The 19,307-nt window shown below is 45.5% G+C and overlaps 1 protein-coding gene across 1 annotated transcript; it reads right to left on the bottom strand.

Annotated features, from left to right (window-relative positions):
• Window positions 1-1,592: 1,592 nt before the first annotated feature.
• Window positions 1,593-14,538, bottom strand: LOC125756266 (cytochrome P450 3A19-like). The gene is made up of 10 exons (XM_049415200.1): window positions 14,521-14,538; window positions 11,420-11,559; window positions 9,296-9,441; window positions 8,283-8,398; window positions 7,274-7,364; window positions 6,555-6,712; window positions 5,569-5,657; window positions 4,506-4,643; window positions 3,990-4,152; window positions 1,593-1,922 (listed from the first exon to the last, which is right to left on the bottom strand). The coding sequence occupies exons 1-10, from the start codon at window positions 14,536-14,538 to the stop codon at window positions 1,812-1,814; spliced, it is 1,170 nt and encodes a 389-aa protein (XP_049271157.1). The 3' UTR covers window positions 1,593-1,811.
• Between the last annotated feature and the right edge of the window lie 4,769 nt (window positions 14,539-19,307).

The following is a 19,307-nucleotide window of genomic DNA, read 5'->3' as shown; positions in this document are numbered from 1 at the left end:
CGCCTCCATCGAAAATGCCGCTCCCGCGACCATCGGGTCAGCAGTCGAGAAAAATCGGTTCCGGGAACCGATTTCTCCACCACGCGATAGCGGAACGCCTGCATGTTTCACGGGAAGCCGTACTTTGTCTGTACAATCATATAAACCGCCAATTCAAAATGGCGCCCAGGGAGTTGCTGGTTATCTGATCGGCGCAATCGCAAACTGCCCGTGCTACGAAGCATGTGTGGAATATCCCACCGCGGCATTTTCTATTACCTATGTTTAAGGCAGGCCCGTAGTCAAGAGGGGGGGGGGGGGGGGGGGGGGCAGGCGGCCCGGCCCTCTCCCCCCCGAAATTGTGATGACACATGGTGTTTTATCGAAAATAAATCATGAAAATAGGCGTTTTCTGAAATAGTTAAGGTTTTCAGCAAGTGCACCCCCCCCCCCCCCCCGAAAAAATTTCCTGGCTACGGGCCTGGTATAAGGTATACCTTGTAGATCAGTCCGCTTGTCGCAACGTCAGCTCCAGCGACATTCCGTGGTCAAGAATTTTTCATCGCTGCAAGCTTCCATGCTCCCCGAACGTCTGCCTTTTTATGTAGAAGGTAGAGCATGCGTAAGTGGCATTTCACTGCCGTAATTTTACCTTGTGACGAATCAAACCTTCGTCAGGCCAAAGCGCGTACTAAAACGGCGGAGAACTTCCGGACAAGCGGCGAGCTTTTCTGCTGCCCTTGCGACATTCAAATTCAAGGACTCTGTTGTTCGCAAATGATTGTTCTCTTGCCAAGTATTTAATTAGCTTCCCGACTTCCTTTCTTAGATCATGCGCACCACAAGGGCTTTGAAGACATCGGTGCTTGCTTTCCGTAGGTAATCTGGCTTTAAGGCCTTGTCTATGCTAGGCGTAAGAACAATACGGAAGGAACCAAAGCTTCCTTTGTAAAGTAGCGTTCATCATCATTGTTAAAATCATTATCAGTCTGACTGCGTCCACTGCAGGGCAAAGACCTCTCCCATGTTCTGCCAATCAACCCTGCCATGTGCTTGCTGCGGCCACGTTATACCCACAAGCTTCTCAATCTCATCTGCCCACCTAACTTTTCTGTCTCCCTCTCACGTGTTTGACTTCTCTTTGAATCCATTCCGTTACTCTTAATGACTAGCGCTTAGCTTGCCTACACGATACATGCCCAGCCCATGCCCATTTCTTGGTCTTGATTTCGACTAAGTTGCCCTAACACCCGTTTGTTTCTGTGTGTGTTTGTGCTTCCCTCCCTTCCTATCCCATTCCTCTCTTTCTTACTTTTCTGTCTCCCCTTACCCCTTCCCCAGTGCAGGGTAGCAAACCAGATATGTTTTCTGGTTAACCTCCCTGCCTCTCCGCATTACATTTCTCTCTCTCTCTCTCTCTCTCTCTCTCTCTCTCTCTCTCTCTCTCTCTCTCTCCTGACCCACTCTGCTTTCTTCTTGTCCCTTAAGCTTACACCTCTAATTTCATTTCTATTGCTCGCTGCGTCGTCCTCAATTTAAGTTGAACCCTTTTTGTAAGCCCACAAGTTTCCGCTCCGTAGGTAAGTGCGGGTAAGACGCAGCTGTTATGTACCTTCCTTTTGAGGGATAGCGGTAGACTACCATTCATGGTAGTTACCTCTCAACTAGTGTTAATTTGTTCCAATATACAAATAAGAGCATTGTTCTTGTCTCATAAGATTGCCAGAGTTTACATCTTTTTCTATTATGCGTAATGAGATTGAAGTATGTCGCAGAAGTCGCCTTTGTGTTTTTATTTGTTTTTGTATTTTTCCTAGCTGCTTGAGAGAAGTTCAGGGTGTGGTAGTAGCTCCGTTTGCGACGGGTTGGCGTGCGACTGCTCGAAGGACCACTGGACCGTCCGGAAAAGGAAAAAGACGACGAGGCTTGTACCTCAATGGGATCTGTGTGAAGAAAGCAAAAGTAACCATCACAAAGCACATTATTTTTATAGAAAATTAACGACTGTATTCTTTCTTTTGTCACGTACTGCAAGTGTTTAGGCGTACACATTACTAACAATCATGATAAACTCGCAGTGGCCAATTCTGCTAATTTCTTTCTCGCGCACCCTCTTACCTCAAACTTATGCTATGTAAAACATTCCCAAGATCTAAACTAGGGTACGCTTTATCAATTTTGTATCAATCTCAGCACAGCTAACGTACTTACTCGAAGCCATTACGGACGTTTCATTGTATGCAATTTTTGCCGCACTGCAGGTACATCCCCTTTCAAAACTCGCCTTGATCTACCAAACCTACCATCCAGAAAAAGCTCGTCCGATTGTCTCACCCTCGAAAAATTTATTTCAATAAACAGGGATTGAAGAATGTACTCATTCCACCGCTTTATGTATCACCGCGAATCGACCTCAACTTTAAGGTTCAAGCACCATGTTGCATGAAAAGCTATTTGTTCAATTCATTCCTGTCATCTGAGTGCAGCCACGTCCTCGCCTCGGTCGCCAGCCACCCTGATCATTACTTATTTGTAAGCCGCTTTATAATACATTGTATCATATATTTTGAAATCACTCCTCTCGTAACGCCACTATGCACTGAGAGTATTTGAACTAAAGAAAGACAACAAAAACAGATTTCACCAGAAAATTTACCGAGATGACGCGGTAGCTTCCACGGGGCGCCGCGCCGCGTGAATTCCAGACTCTCAGCATGCATAAATAGCTGCGCAAGCCAAACATGAGTACCCAGCTTCGTAGTCGAGCGCACAGCGCCGCACGACGAGGCTGGTAGGTAGCATCGGCGAGTATCGCTACTGGTCGGACATCGTAGCCCAGGTTGCCGCGAGCAGTCATGATCTTCTCAGGTCAAGGGCGAGAACCATGCACACAAAATACGAGCCAAGGAGGAGTAGGAGAAAACGGCTCAGTGCAGCAGTGCCTGTCTTAGGGTGAGGGGCGGTAGAGGAATGAGACCCGGCACATAGACCGAACGAGTTCCATTGTCCGATTTGGCGGAGCAACACGTGTAGTCTGTATACGCGTAGAACGCAGCAGTGCGCCCAATACGCCTCCCCGAAATTGTTTAATGCCCGCAAATCGGGTGCAAGGCTAGTATTCGGTAGGAAAACCAGAATTAGTGGTGCCGTAAGATAAGAGCATCAGTCTACAGACCTGGTCAAACGTGTAGACATGCGCCGGCGCAAGTTATCGCAAGTTCCTGTTCCTGCCCACTCGTCAAGCCATTCGGACTTCTTAAATCTGAGTGTATATGTATTTATGAGCCGGTCTGCGTCTTATGTAAGGCTCCAGTTATTCTTATAGTTTTAAACGCAAGATATGTTGGCTCCAGCACGTCGAGACAAAACATATACCACCGGCTCAAGAAAGCGTATACACAGCTGAGCTGGTTTTGAGTTGCATTATGAATCTTCGGGCGCTCAAAAAACACACGTTTGCTTTTTTTTACTCCAACTCAGTTTTATTTTACAAGAAGAGGAGTTATGTTGGCGGTGAGGAGTCACTATTGCCAATATAATTTGAAAGAACTTGCACCAGGCCACAGTATCGAATGGACACTAGCGGCGTTCATGGTGTCCACTTTTACTTTATCCATGTGTTTTTGTGCGCTTCAAGACGTATCACAATGCGGCTCAAGTAAAGAAGTCACTGTGCACTCAGTGGATTGTCTCTGCTGCAACTGAGTAAAGGACCGTACTGATCTTGAAACGTCGGGACGACCATTCACTTTTGCTGTCGCCAGTTTATAGCCTCAGGAACACTTCGCTCTAATTCAACGTATTGAAGGTTGCGTAAGTTATTTATAATATTATCTGGGGCTTAACGTCCCAAAACCACGATAATAGTATGAGACCACCTGGTGTTCTTTACCGTGCTTGCGTAAGTTATTCACGATGATTACAGTATATTCAATGCAATTGAAGTAGAACTCATTCAACCTATAAGCTTATCATTTCCACTGAATGCAAATTATCGGTTCTCTACTTACCATTGTTTCCGAACACACTTCAAGTCTAAAGCGGCTCAAAAGGCAAGCCAGGTAAGTCTTGGCCTGAAGCAGGGCGAGGCGCGAGCCAGCACAGTTGCGTGGTCCAGCACCGAACGGCATGAATGTGAAGGGCCTAATAGAGTCCTTGTTCTCAGGCAGAAACCTACAGAAAAGCCGCAGCAAAGGATTTCTTCATTCGGGAAACAAAACATCTCCGAAAACACTATACTGTTTATTCACTCACAACCTTTTGCAGCATGACATATTCTATGGCCTATTAAATTTATCTGACCATTCACCAAGCTGTACTGGGAGTATCGACGGGTTTAGTGGAAAATAGTTCACAAAAAACGCAGACATGGTTACGTCATATTTGTGATGATCGTTGTCTACACAGCGACCGACAACCTGTGTTGTACCATTATAGACAAGGAACGATACGCAATGATGTTTCGCGATGATGTAGTGGTTACATTAAACGTATACATGCGCGAGGTTCCCAGCAAACTGATTTACCTTTCTGGACTGAACTTCTCTGGCTCAGGAAAGTACTCTGGATCAAGGTGGATGCCTGCCAAAGGAATGTCCACGTTCATGCCAGGTGTGAAACGGATTCCCGCCACTGTCGTCTCCTCCGTGCACAGGCGCATTATTCTGCGGCAAATTTGAACACGCTGGTTTAGAAGCAATGGCGCCTAAGCCTCGAGCATCATCAGCTTTAAGAAGAAAAGCGACCGACTGTCATGCAAGCTGTAAGAGCTCGACTTGCCGGTGGTATATTTCTAGCGCCATTTCTTTAGTGTTCATCGCAACAAAAATTTAACACGCGTTCTGACAGCAGTCAATGAACACACACGCGCTAACTTTCAACAGAGGTTTGTACGAGACCGGATCACAGGTTCCTACGACCATAGTCAATGTACAAAGAACGTACAAGCTGGGAGGCATCAAAAGTGACAGTTTTTTCTGTGATAAAAAAAAAGCAAGAGGAGTGGTGGTACATTCTAAGTTCATCTTATTGGTTCGCGCAGTTAAGATTGCTAATCCTCTAGCTTTACACATTCGTCTAAAACGTACGGTAAAGCACTTCCTATTGGATTCCAATGTCCACGATATGAGACAAAAGAGACACTTTCAACAGATGGAGGTCAGCAGCTACAACGAGTGCATGTGTTACCCAGTGGCCATCTTATACTCGTGGAACTCTCTCACTTGATGGAGATACAGCTTGAGGTCACTAGCACCATCTCACTTCAACGATATACCTGGTTCACTTATCCCCTTCAAACAGCAAGCTAGAGCACCATTTCTTTATTAAAGCATTTTGTCATCTTCATAATTATGCCTGTATATAACGCAGCAATATTACGAGTAGGACATGTAACTACACTACTTGTTCAAGAGCATCAGGCAGACATGTGTCGGCGTGGACATCTTCTTCTCGTTTAATTTCAATACAAAAGCATTAATTTATCTGAAAGAACATTACCTAACGTTAGCGTGAGCTGGAGCACTCGTCTCCGTAATCCTCAGAACCATTTCAATCTCAATAAAGAAATATTACCTTTCCCACACTTACACAGGATCCGGGGAGGTGAGCCGCATCGCCTCCTTGATAGAAGCCTCAAGGTAATGCATCTCTTGCAGACTGTCGTAAGTCAGTCCCCCCTGGAACAATGCAAAAAAATTAGTTTAGCAATGCATACGGTCATAATGAACAATAATCACCATTCGAACTCACAATGAGAACGCGCCTATTAGAACTCATGAAAACTTAGGGGATGTCACTGGAGCGTACGTTTCGACACGCAGTCTTGTCTTTGTCAAGGCATTGACAAAGACAAATCCACATTTTGGATCGTTGGATCCAGCAGCAACATCCCATGTTCAGGAATTTTTCATCTCTGCAAGCTTCCATCTTCCCCGGAACTTCTGCCCTGTTAAAACACGTTATGCAAAAGTTGTCCTCACATTCATGCTCCTCGTCCTGTCTCCTTCCTACCTGTCTGTTGTGGTTTTTTTCGCGCCTTTTAAAGATGAACTTCAAACAACTCGCCCAACTGTCCCTGCTAACTCCTCCAACAGTTCGGCTAACAGTTCCCTAACCTCCCTCGCGGATGGTGATTGTACAGTTTTAGTGTCGGAATGATTAACTGGCGGCGCTACACAAAAACTATGATACACAATCACTCAAAGGATATGAACTAGATATATAAGAGGCACATAGACATCACGGTGCAGCTCGTACTTCGTGAATCATCAACCTCAGAATACATATAGGGCACTTTAGCCAGTGCATTCATTCCAGAAAACAAACACCGCAGTGCCCAAATCATCCACAAAAGAGATGGTTTCATCAGAGTAACTGAAGCTAACTTGCTACAAGATTGTCTCGTACTACAAGCGCCAGCAGAAACACGTCATGCCACCCCCCCCCCCCTCCCTTGTCTTGAGCATCACCTATTTATATGGTGGACCCGCCGACGTGGCGGAACATCGAGACCATTTGCAATTCAAGAAGATGAAATGTGACACTGCGTAATAAAAACGTGGTTCTGTAAGCACCTCTGAGATTGCCTTGTCGATTTCAGAGACGACTCTCTCCTGGAATTTGGGATGAAGAGCCAGGAAATAGGCAGTGAATGTCGTCGACATGGAGACGCTCTCTACTCCAGCGATGAAGAACACAATCCCCTGGGCTGTTATCTCGTCTAACGTCATCTCTGCGAACGTTTCAGAAAACTGTTGTGGGTTTGGTGTGGCTTCGTGAGAATCCAGCATGAAAAAATGCGACAGAAAAGGCTCTAAGAATATCTCGTGTATTTTTTTTTCGTTCTACTATACTGCGAAATAAAAATATCTCTACTTCACATGTTTCTTTTAAATGCTTTTTGTTCGCGAGTGCTCCATGGGCACTGGCTACGGGCTTCGCTCATGGTATGCTTACATTGAGGACAAGTTGAACTGTCTTTTCTTAAGAACAACTAAGGCTTAAAGGATTTTGCAAATACAGGCCTAAATATACATTAAAACAAGTATCACTGTATAGTTCACATTCTTAGCCTTTTCATGGTGAAGAACGTCCTTGCGCTAATTCTTGCCTGACCACTAAGCCCGCACATGGGCGACGGTGCCTATAAATCATTGGGCATAAAGTTCACTTTAGAAGTTTTTTTTTTTTTGCTATTCCACCCACTCTGCGAGTGTTGTTTGTTCGCTTCTGTACTTTGTTGCCGAGTACTACCATTAAGAATTTAGTTAAAGTGAAAAACAGGTCTTCTTACTTTTCTTCTCAGCATTGATGTCTGTGCCGGCGGCTGCGTCGTCCCAGTCGTAGTCCGCGTCCATAAACAGCTGAAGAAAGTCTTCTTCTTTCTGGAGGATTATACGTCAGAAGGATTGACAAGGTAAAGCTAAATCTTGCAATCAATCTTTTTGCAAATCTCACTTCATCCTTGGATAAAAAAATCTTGAATATGAAGATGCATTTCAGTACAAGCTTTTACTAGACCATCAACACAGTTAATGCTTTCTCCCATGCTATTTATAGTTATACCAAGGAACGCAAGGCACGCCTTTGTTAAGTTGTTTCAACATACATAGTTGCTTTAATATAAATTGCTTGATCATAAATTGCTCGTACTTTTCCTTTGCTGGCCGTGGAAATCAGAAGACAGATTACAAAGAAACGGCGATTGTTAACCGCCCGACTTCAACCGTGTTTGCCCATCCGGTTTTTCGAAGCCAACACTTTCAATACGTGAAACAAAATAGCAGCTACAAGGCGTGAACTGACCAAGGCAGGCATTCTCAAGTAGCAGAATATAGAAGTTGGCTCGTGTGTAAGTGGCATTTCGCTGCTGTTATTTTGTCCGCTGAAACATTAAAACTTCTTCAGGCCAAAACAAGTACACTCTAAGAAGTAATCGAGTATTTGGGGAGTATTTCTGCCACGCAACTATAATCGTCATCCATCTCGCGTACTTTCCTCGCGTTATCGCCGCGGTCGCGGCACTTCCCGGTCACGAGCGGCGCGCGCGTTATCAGCGTGACATAGCATTCTCGATCGGAAAGTGACGACAGCCGGGTTTTCAAGAAAGGAAACTCGAGCAAGCCAGATGACGATTATTGTTGCGTGGCAGAAATACTCCCCAAATACTCGATTTTTTCTTAGAGTGTATCAAAACTGGAGATGACTTCTTGGCAAGCTCCAGGCTTTCCTGCTGTGCTTGCGACATTCAAGTTCAAAGAGTGTACCGCCGAGAAAAATATGCTCTGTTGCTCCGCATTTACCTTGTTTCTTGACCTCCTCTCCTCAATCATGTGGGCCACAAAAGCTTTGAAGACATCGGTACTTGCTTTCGGTGGGTAGTCGGGCTGTAGAGCCTTGTATACACTAGGCATAAGAACTGCGGAAGAAAGCGAGACGCCGTTTAGGCATACACAAAAGGTCAAGAAAGAGAAACTTTGGCGACTTCATTGAAAAGTGTGTGAAGTACTTGTTCTGTAAGTTATATTTTCTGGGTAATATTTGATGGGTTAGTTGGTTCGGGACATACTATGGTAGCCCCTGGAAGAACAATAAAGGTTAGGGGAATTTAAATCTGATGCCATGGGCGCTAAACTTGCTTTTGTGCTGTTGAATAAGAAACTTAAATTTCTGCGAAGGCATATTAGAAGAAGCTGACCACATCCTGTATTAAGCGATCGTGATCTGGAGATTCCATGCCATATGTTTCATTGTGTTTGGGATGCTACTTCTCTTTACGCTCCCCAAATTAACACTGCGTGTCATTGTAATATGATCATTTCGTCAGTTGTCCTACTATGTTGCCGGTTAACGGCTCGTGACGCCAATTTTACGTTCGTGTGTCCTTTTTACTTCCTTTGTTTCAAATTTAGTGAGCTTTACGTGAGCAGAATGTATGCATTTCAGCCTTTTTTTCTGTTTTAGCCTGTTTGTGTGTTTCCTTAAGCCAGTGAATATTTTCTGCCTGCTGTCTCTGCCTTGTTTGTTTGTTTGTTTGTTTGTTTGTTTGTTTGTTTGTTTGTTTGTTTGTTTGTTTGTTTGTTTGTTTGTTTGTTTGTTTGTTTGAAATCTCTGCCATGCTCGTTTAACTTAGGAGATAAGAATATGGGCATCACACATTACGCGAGCCTCTCCTGCATGGATGCACATTTCATGAAAATGTAGTTCAAGAAATGGAGTTCTTAACTAACTGGTTTATTCTTCGGCGAGAGGTGTTTAAACGTTTCTTCAAAAAATAAGTCTCACTTTCTTTAAAAGAGTTGAGGAGGCTACTAACATAACATCAGCAGCTTCCATCCAGCCATGTTGCCAAATATGGCTTCGAGGCAACTCATCAGCGGATGATCCTTGTCAATTTCGCTGTCCAAGTCGACGCTGTAGTTTAGAGCAGCCGTAGTGTCCAGCGACGTGTGATCGAACAGCCTGCACAAAGTGGCATCTTCAAGGCTGTTAATAACTCTCGCGCATGAAAAAAAAACAAGAAAAATGCTTTTAATTAATGCAGCATAATGAATATACAGTGTATATAAAACACCTTTCGCTAAAGAAATTGATGAAGCCAACTATTTGACAAAGCTGAAAGCGTAAGTGATCTGCTGAATCACCTTTTAAAATTCACTGAGTATTCATAAAAGAACGCGCACATCGTATAACAAAAATAACCTGAAACCTACTGGAGTGTCACCAATTGCTCCTGGGATACATTTGCTCTAACAAGCATTTCAGGGTTGTTATTCATTACACGAGAAATGTTGCTACGCGCAGAAGACTGTCGCGCATTCTGTTCCGTTTACTGCCTATGGTCCTTATATAGACATGATATCGAAACATGCAAAAAACGGCACGCCCTTATTAAGTAACCGCACGTGGCGTCTACTTTTGCATGATATACTCGTGTTATTCCGCCACTTCAACAATACCATCTTAGCGCGGCGTTTTTGCAGTAATGGACCTACACTTGAATTGAGAAGCCGACAGCGATATGTCACACATAAATATTTGGCTGTAATGACTAAAAAGGACCATCTAATTACAGATTGAACAAAGGGAACTCACTCGCTGATATTCACAGGTTTATTGTTTGCAGCTCTTTCTGCTACTCGGCGCGTCATTCTTTCAGCAATGGATGTAATTCTCACTGCGATCTGAGAAACAAACAAAAAAAACGTAAGGCGTTCAGAATGCGTTAACGGTATATAAAGTCGTTTTTAAGTGAAGCACTCTTGCTTCATAGATGCGTGTTCTACACGAATCGGTAAAGATCATAGATCAGTTTAACGCATGAATATTCAGTGTTCATTAGAAATTTATGGTCACTGACACCAAACTGCCTCTAGCTTATGGTATGTAGCCGAAATAGTACACAAATATGTCTATTAACTTCGGCGGCTAGTGTGATAGCGATAGTCAAGAGACATTCTTGGGACCAAGGAGTGACAGCTAAGAGAGAGATGAAGAGGCCGGGAGGTTAACCAGATATTATTAGCAGCCCGCTTGCTACCCTGCACCGGGGTGGGGAAATAGGGGCCGGAGTAACAGCTAATAGCGGTGTCACACGGTCACTTTTGATCGTGATGGTGCCTGATCCGGATCGAATTTCTTTATCGTGATTGGCACGTTTACGCAAGCTGCACAAGGGAGCCAATCACGGTTGCGAAATTTGATCTCGATCGGGCTTAATCGCGATCAGCAGTGCACCATGTGACACAGGCATAAAATTACCACTTCAGCCAAGTAGCTGTTTCGTCGTGTAATTCCCTGGGCTATCGGAATAAGTGACTGTGCGAAATATCATTTATTCGATCTACATGTCATGAAATATTGACTGTCTTTTCACAGCAACAGCATTTACACCGTTCATTGTCTCGGCTGCCAAACAATTCAGAACCCTACCCACTTTCGAGACGTGTCCCATTCTTTTTAGCGTAGCTCTCGTAATTTCCTCCGAATTCATGCAAAGCTCGAGCGTCATCGCATTAGCAGAGGAATGACGATGACAATTATTCGATGACAATATATGCTACTGGCCCGAAATCCTAACTACCTGGGAAGTCGATTAATAACGCGCAAGAACACCGGATGATATTTCGTTCGCAAAAATACTTGTTAGCATTCTGAACAACTCCTGATAGGCCTTCATAGATTTCAATGAAACTTTCTAGGTAAGAGCACCACATATTTTCAGGAAAATTTAAAGGTCAGCAATTTACAAACAAAGGCAACTTCCAATTTTTCCAAAAAAGCCTTTCCTTGGTTACAGGGCGTTTTCTTTAATAGTGCACGACGCCGTTCGCTGATGAGCAAACTCTATCTTTGTACTGCTATCATCAACCAAAAAACTTTAACAGATATTTCCTTTCGTATGCGAGCGATACGGCGAGGCGTCAGTAAAACAGTAAACAATGTGTAAAATTTTCGTGCCGTTTTCAGCTGCGTTGCTGTGAGGGCGGGCGTAAAGATCCCTCGAGCTTTTCTCCACTCGTCACCCGAAAGGTTCAGAATGGACTTGCGCCACACGTCGCTGCCGATGCGCTGACCCGCCTAGAAGAAAAAAGGAATGACACGAGCATATTCAGATTCTCTATGTAGCGGATTGATTCACCAAAATGCGGCAAAAATGCGCCCTTTCAAAAAGTCCTTCGACTCTTTACACTTATACAAAATGACCTGACGGGCGAAAATAAAAACAAAAGTTTTCGTAAAAATGTGAAGACCACGTGGCAGTGAGCCTCACATCTAACTGAGCCAGAGTGAGGCGGCAACGTCTACCACCTATGTACAAGCCTCTCGTCTTACCGTTCTATCGGAGAAACACTTGGACTTTGACACCAAAACTTCCCGGAGAATACTGGTGTCTCCGACCACGAGCGTTGGTACGGTGCCTTGATACGATCTGCGAGCGAATTACAGCAGTTGTTACTGTTTCCATATTATGACTAAGCAAAAAACAAGTGAAACGTCAACATTTTGGCGTTTGTGGATCTCTCCCAACGATGGCATTGACGCACAATTTCGAGATTACCGCATCGAGACTTGTAAGCCGCAAATATTCAAGCAACCACACAGCATGTGCGCACGCCCCAGCTGTATGCAACGGGCACTCAGATTTGGTAACGTAGACCCTGGTGCCATGCACTGTGCGGTTGCGGGTGCGCGCTGCTTTTTGCCAACCCATGTGTTACAGGCGACTATACCTGACCGTGTGAAGTGCGACGTTTTAGACAATTATGCCATTTGCAGTGATAGGAAATTATTTCTGTAAAAAGGAGGCACGCAGCATGTATCTGATAACTGGTAGATGGCAGTCTAAGTAGTATTTTCACGAGCACGAAGGGCAAAGAGAGAGAGAGAGAGACAGCAGTAATGAGAACGAGATGGAGAAAGTGTAAGTAGCTAGCTTGTATAGGCGAGTATACATCCGATGTAGTATACATTATTTTGAGTTATAGGTGAGGGAGTGGGAGAGACAGGCTAAATGCAGCGAGAATAACCAAGTGAGGGTTCCTGCGGGTTTGTTACCCCGCACTGAACAGGAAAGAGAAGAGAAACAAAAAAGACAAAGAGAGAAACGGAAAAAGCTATGCAGCTTCGCACAAGTGGTGCCAAGCCTGAAGGAAGAGCGGATCTGGGGGCGGCCTTCCCTGTTTCCCTCTATTTTTCTTTCTTTCTTCTCTTTCTTTCTCTTTCTCTCTGTTTCTCGTATCTCTTTTTTGTATCTGTTCCTTTTTATTTATTTATTTCTCGCTCTACATATCGCCACGTGCGTTTCTTATTATCACTTTTGCTGTATTCGGTTTTCGCCCACAAAGTCTGTCAGCAACGCTCAGCGTAAACCGCGCCTCGTTGTTCGAGAAGCTTCGCGATTATTGTAGATCGTTTTGTTAAAATTGCGCGCAAGAAGCGAACACTCGAGCTTATTCCAGACCTTGCGTGACAACCAGCGATAATGCTGGAATATTCGACGGCACATGCATAAATGCCGACGCGCTTCACCGCTCGTCAATTGATCGACGGCCGACGCTCTGTTCGCCGCTATCAGTGCATACCGTGTGTATTGCTGTAAATTAACTTTCCGTTTATCGGCCACAAGTTCGGCCAAATAAAGAGTTTCATCCTGGACACGTCGACGTCACGACCACGTGACAATATTTCTTTCTCTCTCTCTCTCTATTTATTTGTTTCCCTGTATTTCTCTCTCTTTGTCTCTTTCTGTCTTCCTCTTTGTTCTTTCTATCTCTTTTTTGTGGTCGTTTCCTTCTCTCTCTGTCTACGTCTTTCTCTGTCTTTTTATCTTTTTATGTCTCTATTACCTTTATTTTTTTCTTTTTCTTTCTCTCGCTTTTTCTCTCTTTCTCTCTGTTTCCTCTTTCTTTCTATCTCTTTCGCATGTTTTACGTGCTCCGCTACGCCGAGCAGAGTTATCGTTTAACGCTCGCACCTGCTGTACTCGGTAGTGGGGTTTGCCCAATTCTTGTGGCGCATACCCAACGAGGCGGTTTTCTGCGGACACCAAAGTTTTAACGGTCTTTTTAAACAGCTTCGCCGTTAAAACAGGAAAGGCTTTCTATGAAGCGTCCTTTCTAGAAAGTTCACCTTCTCGAAGCAGGTAGCGCTTCATAAGTTTGTCGGCCGCTGGAGTGTTTTACGAAATAAAGAGAACGAAGGGGCGGGGAGCACGAGCATCGGCCAAGGGTGCTGGCACGGGCAGTTGCTCCCATTCCTTCGATGTATCCAGACGTCTGGGCCCGGTTCTCTTCTTCGTATTTCGCTACAAAGCGTTTATACAGGCTGGCAGATCGTAACATACGAGATATGAAATCGCGTTGACTACGTATTTGGCAAGAAGGTTGGTACAGGACAAGTTCAAGGCGTACTGACACGAATTTTGAATATTGTTGGATTGTCTCTGGGGCCTCCGGCTTCCCAGATTCGAGTTCCTCAGGACTCCGATAAAGTTCTTGTCATGTCATGTCATGTCGCTCTTAATAAAACCAGTGGTGTCTAAAACCCTGAAAAGAGTATTGTGGCGCCTGGGTATGCATTAAAATATTTTTAATACCGCTACCTTGAAAAAGCACTTTCAGTTTCGATGCCAAGGGGGTGGCTTCTCGGTGATGTGTCATCGCAGTGTGACGTCACGGGGAGACAGCAACTCGCGGCGTTCTAGCGGCAGATCTGTCATCTACTCGTGGCGCACGTAAACAAACGATGAATGAATTGTCGTCCAGAGACCCCGAGAGTGATTTCTGTGATTTAGGCTGCATGCAGGACGCATAATTCGCGAACTCAGTGGAACTGTGCTGACTCGTTCGGATAATGTCCATTGCGGTGAGACTGGCTTGCAGGTGCTCAGCGACGAAACTTTAAAATCGAAGTCAAATATTTTATACGTGTTGTCTGAGTCTGGTGTGTGGAGCTCGTTAACACTGCATACCAAGGAAACGTAAAATTCCCCTTCTGCGATGTCTCAAAATCGTGTCAGTACTCCTCTAAACCACTCACTCGTTGTGCAATTCCCATCTTTTGGCGCCTGGCTTTTGCCACGCAATATTACATGCGCTGTGGACACTCGTTGCACTACATGACATTCATATAGTTTTTTTTGTGAAACACTTTCGAGCCCTTACGTGGCTCTGTGGTAGGATTCCTGCTTGCCATGCAGACGTCCTGGGTTCGATTCCCATTCGAACCGAACATTGTTATTACCTTTATTTGCATATATCTAGAATTTTCGGTCACGGACAGCGTGGGTTTTTCGCTCACAACCAACGACGCCGAGGCCGGAATTTCTGCGAAACTAGCTTTCTAACGCTATCGCGTTTTTATCCAGCGCAGGCTGATACTTGCCGACTGCTTCGCGTGAAATCTACTCCCGCAATTTGTGTAATCTGCCGGAATTTTCACACGGAGGCTTAAGAACACAGTATTTCTTTTGTTTTTTCCTATTCTTGCTATCCTAGGATGCCTTAAAAAGGCAGAACACTGACTGATTGTTTAGAAAAAAAATTGCGCCATCTCCCGCTAAAGGGGACCATGAGGCGATGCGAAGCCGGAGCACTTGCACGATCGCGTTCCGTTGACGTTCGTTGGGCATGCTACCGACCTCGTGTCGTGGAACGCGAAGAGGGACGCTACGCGCGTCGTGTCTTCCATCTAGCCTGGCCGTTAATTCTCACAGGGCGAGCGGGGAACGCGGTCGACAGGTGGGCGAGAGGGGGGGGGGCAGCGTAGGAAAGGAGAGAGAAGGGGAGGGGACGCGCATGCGCTCGAGCTCATCGCGGCGTTGTGCAGGAGAGAATTTCGGCATGTCTAGCCCGCGTTTCAGAGGAAGAGTGGAAAGGGGGATGGGAGAGGGAAAGTGGAAAGGGAAAGGGGAGAGTGAAAGTGGAGAGGGAAAGGGGAGAGGGAGAGAGTGAGTGGAGAGGGGTAGAGGGGAAGGGGAATGGTGAGGGGAAGTGGAGAGGAGGTATGTGGTGAGGGTATGCGCATGCGCAGTGAGGGTGGTCACGCCGCACACCACCACCACCACCACCGCCGGATTGAGCTCGACCTTAAGATACTTCGCATCTAAAAGCTCGCATCCTAGCTCGTATTGCCATTGCTCCGTAAAATAAGGTGACGTCTGCGCATGTGATTGGCTCAGAGCACGGTGTAAGAAAAATAATTTAGGTGTGGACACTCCGCCCGACGGCGCGTCCACATAATGTTCGCCTCTTTCCTCCTCTCGGCCCCCATGTCGCAGCGCCTCCCACGCAACCGCGGCCGGCGCATGTACTATAGAAGACGAGCTGCGTGCGTAGCGTCCGTAACGGCGTTGCGCACGTGAGAAGTCAGCGAGCAGAAAGACTGCTCACGCGCTCTAAGCAAGACGCCGCGCTTTTACGTACGCAACGCTGTTAGGGACGCTATGTGCGTCGGGTGCGCCGTTTACACCGTGGCTGTATGAAAACTCGCCGCGAAAAAATGCATTGAGGTGAAAAAAAAAATAAAGAAAAACGCGCGTACGCCTCGTAGCAATAGGTTTCTTAAGCCCCTAGAGTGCCTCGATGCGCGCGCCCCCGCTTAGAGTGGTGTCAGCTTTTGAAAGGGCAGATGCCGCCTCCTCGGCCTTGGCGGCAGCGTGGCCGCCATTTTGAACCCCGCGCCCGGTCACTTGTGCGTGGCGCGCGCGCTGTTTTTAGGTCGGTGCTCGTTTCCCTCCAGTTTTATGCAATCGCTACCGTCACCATGACCGGGTGTTGCGTGCCGCAGTGCACCAATCATTCCTGAAACGCTGGGACCTGTATCGTTTTAGAAGATACGCGGTTTCTTTGGACAGTAAAAATCAAACGTTACAAGCGGCATCCGAAGAACACATTATGCACTGGCAGCGTAAGTTTCCCGCCGGTATTTCGAATGCAGATGCAAGGATAAATTCTGCCGGTGTTAACCTTGCGTACTAAATGGACAGACTGATATCGGCTACATGCTTAAAATGCTTTGGTTCACGTGTGCATGAATCCTGCATTTTTCTTCGCAAACATTCTTTACTGCACTTGGTTGGTCCTTATCTGCCTTTGATTTTTGCTTTCGCTATTTTTGTGATTTAAAATGTATCGTGGAATATATTATGCATGTTTGTCTGCAGATCAGATCCTTCTTTTTTCCTAATAATTATTATTTGTGAGTATTTACGTCCCAAGAACCCCGATATTATTATGAGAGGCGCCGTATATAGTGGAAAGCTCCCGAAATTTTGACCATCTGTTGTACTTCAACGTACACCTAAATCTAAGTACGTGGGCCTCTGTCATTTCACCTCCATCGAAATGTGGCCGCTGCGGCCGGGATTCCATCCCTCAACCTTCGGGTCACCAGTCAAGCGCCATAACTAAAAGCACGCCGGGTTCTTGTTTTTTATATTCCTTTCCGTGTTTCAAGTACGCCTTCTGTGCTGCACATGTATGTATGTGTGCAGTTGAATGTTTTTTATCCTTCCCTGTTTCTGTGTTTCAAGGTTACATTTTTGCCCTGTCCTAAATAATTACGCAGTGCCTGTTTTTTTTAATCATTTACGATCACTTTGAATCGACCAGTGACAGTTGTGTTTTATTGTGTAATTTGAGTCTTATTTGTGTAATTGCTTCTGTCAGCGCAGCTTTAATGCACACAAATAAATGGCCGGTACACTGGATATTAACGCGCGCGCGCGCGCACGCGCGCACACACACACACACACACACACACACACACACACACACACACACACACACACACACACACACACACACACACACACACACACACACACACACACACACACACACACACACACACACACACACACACATATTCAGTATTTTATTTCTTTGAGCAAGCATAATTTATTTATTAATAATGTAAGCCCTGAAGGCTCATACAGGGATGCGCATACAAACAGTTCTCGCGAAGCGTCTATACAAAGAAGACGCATGAAAACAAGAAGACGGGGAAGCATTGTGTACAGTAGACACGCCATGTCAGTAAAAAAATACAAGAAACAAAGTCAAGTTGTACAATGAGTACGTCATGGAAAACCAGTTAATGAAATAAAAATTCACAGGCTCCCTTATGCGTTCGCTTAAGACGGCTCGAAAGCGAAAGCCATCTTCTTCTCAGTTTTTTGCGCCCAAAGCGCGGTTTTGCATTGCCTCCAAGATCGGAGGCACCTCACCTAGTTGTGCACAGCCTCCGTGATCTGCCCACTTTTGACCAAGCTACGATGTCATGTGATAACGTCATCATATGACGTCACGTCAAAATTTGTGAAGCCGTGATGACGTCATATGGTGACGTCATCACGTGACGATAATTTTTTGCATCCCTCGTCCCCGACGTCGTGGTATGCTGACGCCGTAGACGCGGGACGCCGACGGTGAAATTTCGCGTTTGATGAGGCATTTAAGGCTTTCGCCTTAAAAAATACGTCCTCGACTACTGACCCGAAAGTCACGGGTTCGATCCCGGCCGCGGCGGTCGCATTTAGGTGGAGGCGAAATGCTAGAGGCCCGTGTACTGTGCGATGTCAGTGCAGGTTAATGAACACCAGTTGGTCAAAATTCATGCAGCCCTCCACTACGGCGTGCCTCATAATCATATCATGGTTCTGGCAAGTAAAACCCCAGATTTTATTATTAATAAAATAGACAAATAAACGACGCCGTGCATATGCCGCACAAAGTGTAAAACAGTATTGGAAACACTCAATAATTTGGGCATGCGAGAAAACCTGCAGATACAGAGAAAGAAACTGCAGATACAAAAAGAAGAAGGAAAAACGCACTGATACTGCGCGCATGCAAAGTTTTACGGCATACTACTCAACAACGTATTCATCGTTTCGATAAGGACTCAAGGTGCAACTTGAGTGCCGATACAGTAGCGGCTACAGATTGTGAGCAAGAAATGTCAGCAATAATAATGATAAAGAAGCTTTCGTTTCATTTTAGCAGGATATTCGCACCATACTGCCCCTCGGCCCTTTGTTCAATATATGTATGATGCCATTTATAATAAACGAGTAAATTGTTTGCAAACTTAGCAAAATGAGCTACCTTAATCGCGCTTAGGTAGCTTCGCAACACTTAATTGTGTGTGTTCAGATACATATACTGCTGCTGCTGACACGTATACAAATACTTTAAACGATTATTTGTGTATTTGGAATGCAGAGCTTACGAGAAAATTAAGTAAGGCTTTAGAGTTTTTCGTTTCCGGCGTAAGGAAGAGGATTCGTTTTCAACATAACAGTCTACGTCTACATCCAACGCATAAGACATGCACAGGCCGTCAGCTTACATGAATTACATGCTTCCTTAATAAACATTTAGGCAAGAACAGCAATAAAAGCTGCCCAAGCTTCAAAAAAGAAAAGAAAAAGAGAAAGCTCACTAGCGTGCACTTATTTCCGGACGTATCCGCTCACCGCAAGCGCTTTGTGTAGCGCGTTTCGCATGCTGCCGAGCTGCGGCGGGATTCGCAATGGCGGCCGTCGTAGCAGACGACGCGCCTGTCCTCACCCTCAGCGGAGCGCGCGGGCATCAAGGCACCCTATAAGCCCCCATGTCGCAGCGCCCCCCACGAAACTGCGGCCGGCGCATGTATTAAAGGCGAACATTATCTGGACGCGCTCTCCTTCGCGGCGGGCGGAGAGTGTCCACACCTAAATGATTTTTCTTACACCGTGGCTCAGAGGTTTGCGACTACAATGCGGAACACTGTATCAAAGGGGAAACGACAGACCTACGCTTTCGATGGATCCAAATACGCAA

This window comes from Rhipicephalus sanguineus, chromosome 4, assembly GCF_013339695.2.
Source record: "Rhipicephalus sanguineus isolate Rsan-2018 chromosome 4, BIME_Rsan_1.4, whole genome shotgun sequence".
Lineage (NCBI taxonomy): Eukaryota > Metazoa > Arthropoda > Arachnida > Ixodida > Ixodidae > Rhipicephalus > Rhipicephalus sanguineus.
This window is presented reverse-complemented; position numbering and strand designations above follow the sequence as displayed.

What these genes read in the sequence shown, in the direction of transcription:
- LOC125756266 (XM_049415200.1), bottom strand. An exon ending in ATGGAAGCTGCTGATGTTAT is followed by an intron (nt 8,399 to 9,295) that starts GTTAGTAGCCTC and finishes TTTCTTCCGCAG; the next exon opens with TTCTTATGCCTAGTGTATAC. An exon ending in CTCACCTCCCCGGATCCTGT is followed by an intron (nt 4,644 to 5,568) that starts GTAAGTGTGGGA and finishes AATTTGCCGCAG; the next exon opens with AATAATGCGCCTGTGCACGG.